The sequence below is a fragment of the Cryptomeria japonica genome, chromosome 5 (assembly GCF_030272615.1).
Source record: "Cryptomeria japonica chromosome 5, Sugi_1.0, whole genome shotgun sequence".
Lineage (NCBI taxonomy): Eukaryota > Viridiplantae > Streptophyta > Pinopsida > Cupressales > Cupressaceae > Cryptomeria > Cryptomeria japonica.
Window position 1 is genome coordinate 347,028,242 of NC_081409.1, and position 8,919 is coordinate 347,037,160.

At 34.8% G+C, this 8,919-nt stretch overlaps 1 protein-coding gene across 1 annotated transcript; it reads right to left on the reverse strand.

Annotated features, from left to right (window-relative positions):
- Positions 1-6,168: 6,168 nt before the first annotated feature.
- LOC131035666 (AAA-ATPase At4g25835-like) lies at positions 6,169-7,572 on the reverse strand. The gene has a single exon (XM_059220656.1). It carries the CDS (start codon positions 7,570-7,572, stop codon positions 6,169-6,171), a length of 1,404 nt encoding a protein of 467 aa, XP_059076639.1.
- Positions 7,573-8,919: the final 1,347 nt, after the last annotated feature.

The following is an 8,919-nucleotide window of genomic DNA, read 5'->3' on the forward strand; positions in this document are numbered from 1 at the left end:
TTGGTAGGTGGGGTTGGTGTTGTCCATGACCACAGTGGAAAATTTGTGTTGGCTTATGTGGTCAACCTGGAAGTGCAAACATCAAGCTTTGTTGAGGTCGCTGCCACTTATTTTTATCTAATCATTATTAATGAAGGAAAGTACAATTGAATTATTATAGAAGGTGACTCAAGAAACACAATCCTTATCCTTAAAAATGAAGCTTCTCCATATTGGAAATACAAAGTGTTGGTGGAAAAGTGTAAATATCTCATTTGTGGCATTAGCCACATTGGCCTAATTCACACGAGGGAAGGAAACAAAGTTGTAGATAGGATGGTTTTTTTATGTCCAATTTCAGAGAATTTAAAAATTTGGACTAATTCTTGTTATCTTCCAGATTTGGTTCATGTGACAATCTAGAAGGAAATTAAGTATAATGATGGGGTATAATTCAAGAATTCTCATTTTTACCCTAACTAGTATTTTGGCAGGTAATATTCTACATGATTGGTGGGCGTTCTTTTCAAGAAGCAATGCCATTTCTCCTCATAAGTGTTGTGACACCCAGACTGCTAGTTTTTGCTTCACCCACCTAGTTTTGGTTAAGAAGCTCTTAGTGGTGCAAATTTGGGGGGGGGGACTTAATCCAAGTAAAACCCAATAATCATGAGGAATTCAAGTGCAAACCAGAGGTATGGTAGAAAATTGTCAAGGGTAATTTAGATAGTTATGTGGAGGTCATGCATGGTTTCAACCCGGAGCTTTCAAAAAACTTGGTGGAGGTTGATTGACAAAGTCTCTTTCAAAGTGATTCCATACTTGATTGTGATCAGTACTGGACTCTTCCGGGATGTAATTAAATTTCCTAAGAAGTCAAAGGGTTCATATAATGAAGAATCCAATCTATTATTCTAGAAGGGCGAGGGAGTGTCGAAACTACAAAGTGGTTACAACTAAGAAGAGCTCTCCAGAAAATTGAAGGATGTGACCCTTATTTTGATGAAATTATTTACCCTTGATGCTCGTTATAAAAGATTTCACACTTAGATGCTACCCATGTCAAATCAATTGAGGTATGGAATCCGCATGAACTTTTCTTTGGGGGTTTGTTTATCTTTATCCTAATTTGTTGGTAGAGTTAAGTCAAAGAACTTCCTGCCCCTTCATCAAGGTTTAATCCTCAGGCCATATAATTTTTATCTTTCTTTAACCCATTCGAGTGGTTTCCCTAAGCCCTCTAATCTCCTACTAAAACAAAATCTAGTGATTGAGATCTCTGGGGCCCCTATGACTAGAAGTAACTTGGCTATTGGTTCTACCTTTAAGCTCAAACTTGCTCCCACTCATTTTAAACCTAGTAAAGAGGCAAAGAAAAAGTCCTCTTCTAACCCATGCCCTAATAAAGGGGACATGTTAGAGTCTAGTGATTAGGAGGAGATTGAGGACTATGAATCTTTCTCTAATTTAGAATCCAAATTGTCTCCAACTACATCTAAGGATGTGGCCCCATTTTCCCCTAATCAAGAATCCTTTGAACCTAAAAAGGCCCTCATAGATACTGATGATACAATTTAAAATTTGGAGGAGAATGTTGAGAGACAAGAAATGGTTATCAAATGGCTTATCTCATAGTTTGATGTGGTAATCAAAAAAATCAATAGGCTAGAAATGGTGGCTACGGCGAGGGTAAGAGTGGATAAATGGGTTATGGATTTCAAAGATGAATGGGTTTGGGAAGAGACAAGTGATATGACCAAGAATATGGAGAACTAGAAAATATTTGAGGGGATATTGAATGAGCTCTCAGAGAAGGTGATGTAGAAAAATGAGAACAGAATTGTTCTAGAATTGAAAGAGAACTAGGAGCTCTTGATGGGAAAGATTGAGGAATTGGACAAATGAAGCTAGGATATGGTGGTGAAAAATTCAGCTTCTCTCAAAGCTATACATGATTAAATTGATCAGAGGAGAGCCAAATGCAAGTAGAATGTTTTGTCTCCTTCTACATCGGTGGAGCTCCCTACTTCCATGATTAAGGAAACTTCAGATTTTGGTACCCCTAATTTTGTTAAAGATTCAAACAAAAACATTTCCTTCCTTGACAAAGTTCTTAGTTTGTGCAAGGATTGGTAGGAAGGTAATGCCTCCACCCAATAGGTCATCTCTTTGTTCCTTTTGTAGTTTGTTGACTTCATTGGTTTTGTTGTGTTAGTGGTTTTCTATTGTTGGATCTATCTCTAGTTTAGTTTGTGTTAGTTTTTTTTGTTGGTCTTTGTTATTTGGGTTTGGGTTTTGCTAGGTATGCTCTTCTCGTGCACCCTAAGTGGCGGTTTTCTATGGTTATGTAATACTCTATGAGGGTACATGCCTGTCCACCTTTTTATAAATCATAAATTTTGTTATTTGTTCGAAGAATGTTCATTTAATTTGGCTATGATTGTCTCTTTAGGTAAAAGTTAAGGTTATGAAGGCTTTGGAACAATTAACTCATTCTTTTTCCTTTTAAATTTGTTTATTTTTACATGCGTAGGATTTGCACATTGAACAATTAGGATCATCCTTGTTAGTCATACATGTTTACTTGACTAAAGGGTAGGGTAATTGAGCACCTTTGTAACTCTCCCTAGGTCACTTTGTCGAGAGCCTCCTTGTCACCACTACTGGTGAGGAAAAACTAGGAATTTCCTTCTTTTTAGATTGTTTTGTGATAGTTTTGACTAGATGGAAGTAAATTTTCATTTGTTAATTTTATGAATTTTAAGGTTTTTATATACTTAATTTATTAATTCCATTTAATTTAATAGGATAGTTTCTTTTCATGGAGTTCCAATAGATAATAGGCATGGATTTAGCATAATATAGAGGCACTAATGGAGAAAATATATTCACCCTCAAAAATACTAGAGTAGTGAGAGTTCTATCTCTTTTGATTTTTTTTCCTTCTATATGGATTTTGAAGATGTTGAAAAATATAAAAGACATAAAAAATAAACTAGAATTACATTAATATAAATTTATCTAAATTTTTTTACCTTTTATGTTTTCCTGATTGAGCCAAAGTGATGTACCCTTCTCACTTGATTTTATTTTAAATCTGGTTCAAATGTGGTTAGCTCTCCCAGTAGCATAGCCTTCACAATATATCAATTTTGATGATGAACATAGTAGCATAAGTTTAGTGTCTATGAAGTGATAATGGTGGAGGATAAAGACTCTAATTTATAGATTTTTTGATGGTTAAATTGAGGTTCAAGACTCATCAAAAGATGGATGGTCAAGATTGGAGGAGAATGAGGCCTGCTCTATTGTCCCCAATTTTGGCTCAAGTTACAAAGGGAAAGTAAATTAATCAATTATTTTAAGTTGTTTAAATTAATTATTTTATGACACTTGTATTTATTTAATAATGTTGATGACTTAAATATTTTGTTGAATAAAATAGAATAGTATAAAGTCACTATTATGACCAAAAAGAATCAAAATTTGAAAAGTGATTTTTTATAATTATTTTTTTGGAGAGTTGTAGGAGAATTATGAAAGGATTGGGAAAGAAAAAATGATATTGTCTAAGCTATTTTTCAACTATTCAACCTAGGATGAAAACCATAAGGTGGATATTATTTTTTTGGACAAAAATACACTTAATCAATCCTTGGTAAATTCACAAAGGGTTTGAAGGTGTGTTGATTTCAAGAAGATTGTGTGACAAATTATTTGAAAGTGATTATCAATTCAAAAGAAATAGATCTAGAGGTCTTCCAGGCATAAATTTTTTGTTTTGTTTTTTGTGTATGTCTGGATGAAGAAAAACGAAAAATTTTAATTGCTGTGTGGGAAAAAATTAAGAGGAGTTGAAATAAACTTCTAGTTGTTCCACTTGTGAAAGCCAAGAAGTGGTTGTACCATTGCCTAATGATTAAATAAATTCAAACAAACCATTTAAAGAGGTTAGAAAGTTCCATGCATTAGTTTGACGAAGCTAACATCTAACATATTCAATGAAAGAATTCAAAATTGGCCATAAAGCTTATTTAGCACCTAGTGCAATCTTTCAAGGCTTCAAAAAATATAACACATCTCATAGGAAGGTTGTAGCTCATAAAAGGCTATTATACAATTGTAAGATGGTGAAAATTAGGGATTCAACAACTTACTTGCATAAAGTCCACTAATTTCCATGGGATCACCTTACATTAGGGTAAAAGAATTGAACTTGATTGATCAAATCCTAAAATGATTGAATTAAAATTAGGTTAAATCTTTCCTTATTAGAGTTGAAAACTAAATTTGAATTAGGGTTGATTTTTAATGCTAGATCTAGGATAAAGAATGAGAAATTGACATAAAAAACCATTAACAAAATGTTCCAGATATCATGCAGTGCTATAAACATAGATATGATGAAGGAGAATGGATCACAACTTGTGATAGAAGATTTAGGCTGAATTGTTGCGACTAAGGGGAATAGACCTTGCCTTCATCCTTTGGTCGAGAAGATATTTTCTAGTCATGATGATACACAAAAACCGCCATTGAAAGGTTGTCATAAATCCTTGGGATCGAGAACAGCTGGTCACCTTGGTCCTTCGCTTTTTGTGCCTTCAAAATCTAGCTTTGACTATCATCATCTACACTATCAAATTCCTTACTCATTGCTCCTAGGACAATTCCTTGTTGATTTTTTCTTGAATCCTCATGCAAATATGTAGGATGTCTTCATAGAAGGTTGATAATGGATGCTTGAACATGAATAATTGATCTTAATTTCAACTTCTTCTTCAATGTTTGATGAATAATTGAATTCTTTCTCACATAGAATTGAATTGATTTTCCTAAAGTGGAACTAGGATCTTAGCTAAAGTTATAGGTTCCCCTTTTTAGTTACCAAATGAGGGGGTAGGCTTCCTTTTATACCTATCTGTGCATCAAATGTTTGAATTTTTGGAGCAGGTCGACAAAGACCCAAATTTCTTACCCACATCATGTTCATTGAATTCAAATTCTTTCTTTTGGAGAAGTCTGATTATGTAGACATATATAATATCACCTCACCTTCTTGTGATGTATATTGATATGACTATTTTCAAAGAGCTTTGTTAGATGCATTTTTCTCAAATATTTATTTAGTGCTTCTCTTGAATAATAATTTCCTTATTTCTAGCCCAAAATAACTTTTCTGTGATTCATATTTTGAATTTAGATTCATTTTTTATTCCTCACATATTTATGTTTTATATAAACCCTCCTACACTTCTACATCACTCCAAAATTTTATAATTTATTTCCAATTCTTTTGATACTTTAATTATGAAATTTGTTTAACTCACTGGTCTCCACACCTTGGCACGGTTTTCTTTAATTTCACTTTCATTTTAGTATTTTATATTATATTATTTATTGGTATCATTTTAGATATCATCTCTCTCAAAATACATAGTATCTATGCTTATTACTTTTCCTTCAAGTCATTTAGTTTGTCCATAGTTTTGGATGTACATATAATTAAAAGCAGACATAAATTATCCTCTACTTTCTATTTGACTAAATATAAATGTGAAAATATAGTTAATTTCCCATTTCCCTTATCATGTTGTATTTTATTATTTTAAAGACGCAAGCAAGAACAATTTTAGTTTTGTTTATTACAAATTAAATTGAATTCTTGGTTTGGTTAGTATACAATAAACTCAGTGCATAGTGCAATATAATTTAGTACTATTGTCTTTATACTTTGATATACTAGTGGACTATGTTTTAATAATATATCATTATGAACAAAAGTGTTAAAAAATTCAATTGTAAGTTCTCCAAATTATATCAACAATTAAATTGTGGGTAAGAATTGAAATTACATGATGTTTTGTCAAGATTCAATTACAATATCTCTTACAATTTAAAAATACAAAATATTAATTTAAAATAATAATGCTACAATAACATATTATTATATTATTATTTAATAATTCCAAAAAGTTATTTCATATAAGAATCATGCTCTAATCATATGTCAAAATATACATGTTAAAATATACCTATGTTTTATTTTTGGTAGCCTATCCACGTATCCGTTGAACATCGTATAGATACATACCAGTATAGTGAAATTTGAAAGAAACTCTGTTCTAGGTGATACGCAGGGCCATGCACTCAGGTAAAGACGTGCATCTACAGTGGCAAACTCAACTTTTAAAAGTCTTCCACGGCATCATTTTCAGGATTTATCTCTGCCTTCGTGATGCATTTTTCTTCCTTCTCCGTTTGGGAAGATTGGGACTGACGATGATCCTGTTTTTTCTTAATTTTTGCATCCAGAGCACTAACCACAGTGGTCATTGCTTCTTCAGGAGTGTCCACTTTACTCATCAGAATTTCTATAATTTCAGCGGGAGTCATCTCGGCCCCGGAAGCGATCTTCTCCTCCACCAAAGGATAAAGTTCGTGAACTTCAATTCTCAAATAATTGAAAGCGAGAATTTTAAAAACAGCGAAGTTGCAGTAAGAGAGTTCAATGTGGACATCCATTCTCCCACATCTAAGAAGAGCGGGATCGAGATGTTCAGGGTGGTTAGTAGTAAAGATAATAATACGCTCCTCACCGCAGCAAGACCACAATCCATCCGTAAAATTGAGCAAACCAGAAAGGGTAAGTTGACTTCGCAGCTTGCTTTCTGTGGCCTTCTCTTTGCACTCTCTATCCGTAAGATCAAGCGAGCAGTCAATATCCTCGATAACAATGATGGCCTTTTCACTGGTCTGAGTAAGAAGGGCACGGAGCTCCTGGTTATGAGAGACCTTCGTGAGTTCAAGATCATAGATGTCATATTTCATGTAGTTTGCCACGGCGGCAATTAAGCTGGACTTTCCCGTTCCGGGAGGGCCATGAAGAAGGTAACCGCGTTTCCAGGCGCGACCGATCTGTCTGTAGAAATCTTTTCCGGCCTTAAATCGATCAAGATCATTGATAATTGTTTTCTTTATGGATGGATCGAGTGCGAGCGTATGAAAAGTAGATGGGTGCTTGAAAGGCATGCTATTCCATCCTTGTCCACGAATGGCGCAAACTCCACTGTTGGTATATAATTTGAGTTCCCTTTTGCCCAGTTTATGCTCCGCCGCCTTTTCCGATACGTGGTTCAAATAGGCCTTGAGGAGGTTCTGGTCTAGTTTGTTCATTTTGAGAGTATAGGCCTGTCTTTCAACGGTTTCTTTGTCCACCATTTTCTGTATGGTGTGTTGGGTCCAGCACATTCTAACTCCGCGGAATGAGTCGTGGATGAGTTGTTCTGTGTCGGGAGAGATGCCCAACTCTCTCGCATTTATGCCTCGATACGCCGTTAAATTGCGAGCTTCCGAGGCGCTTTCCAGAGTTTTCACGTACTCTTCCGCGTCCGTGTACAGCTCGTTCATGTTCCATCCGTGCTTTCCTTTGAATTCTGGGAGGCTCACGCAGCAACATATATTTACGCAGTCAAAAATGCGCATCACCCATTGTCTCACGATTTGGCGTACCTGTGGGGGAAAATAGCTCTGTACGAATGTCAGAATCCCGAGTATGGATAAGATCTTTCCGATTAAGGCTTCCAATTCCATATTTATGTGGAAGTCAAGTGCTCGCTCACAGTTTTGGTTAGATGACAATAGTTTTTCATGTTTTATAGAGACTCTAAGCGTCGTCTCGCTATCAAAACGACAATTTTACCGTACACATCGTTAAAACTTTTAAGTACACCACGCGCAACAAACTGCGCACGCTCGAGGTCGGGAATTACAATCTTCACAACTTATAATAAATTGTTATTATTATTATGCTTACGAGTTTCAAAATCTTGAGTACGGTCAATCTTGAGTATTGTAGTCATAGTTCTTTGCAAGCGAGAACGGAGAGCACTCCTTTTAGGATATAATATTGCACTCTTCGAAAGAATCAATTATGATGAAGAGTCGACGATTTTTAGGAACATGTATTACATTTGATAGAAGTAATGAATTTTTAAGGAACATTTATTACATTTGATAGAAGTAATGAATTTTTATGGTTGATTGATGCAAGTGAATTCTTATCTAGATGGGATTGCATTTTTATTTTTTTATAGACGAGATGATTATCTTTATAATTAATTGATTTGTAATTATTATTATATCTATTATATGAGTTTAAAATCAAGAGAAATGGTTAGATATACACGAAAAGATCTTACTTCACAACTAGCAAATATATTGATCATACCTTAACCATCACCTTCACAATGTATCATGAATTATACTTGAATACTTAAAAGACATCTACTTCCGATTTTTACATGAAACATGTATTCTGAGAATCATCTTTCTAATATACATATTATAAATGTAAACTCCTTCAAACTGATATACAATTATGATCTAGTGACACTCTGAATTAGATTTACACAAGCAAACAAGGCATTGAAATTTGGTGGCAAATACTTGATTAAACGGTCGAAATACCAGAGCGCATATTAATCTAGATAACTAAGAATGGACGATAAACACTCAAATTACATTCTACGTAGTCTCCTCCGTTATTTGTATTTCTTCTCTTTACCCTTCACTTTGTGTAGATCAAGATGTAAGGGGAGCATTCCTTACTCTTTTCTATCCATCCAGCACAGAAATCAAATCAGGCGAAGCTTCATCTGGGTCGTCCATTTTATTCATCAGAACTTCTATAAAATCTGCAAGAGTCATCTCAGCCCCGCATCCCGTCTTCTCTTCCACGATGGAAAAGAGCGGGTGATCCTCTATCTCCAAATAATTGAAAGCAAGAGATTTAAATGCAGGAAAAAGTGCAGAAAGAGATCAGAATGTGCATGTCCATCCTCCCACACCTGAGCAGAGCTGGATCAAGCATATCCTTGTGGTTGGTCGTAAACACAATAATACGCTCCTCTCCGCAGCAGGACCACAATCCGTCTATGA

What these genes read in the sequence shown, in the direction of transcription:
- LOC131035666 (XM_059220656.1), bottom strand. Translation starts at nt 7,572, where the DNA reads ATGGAATTGGAAGCCTTAATCGGAAAGATCTTATCCATACTCGGGATT.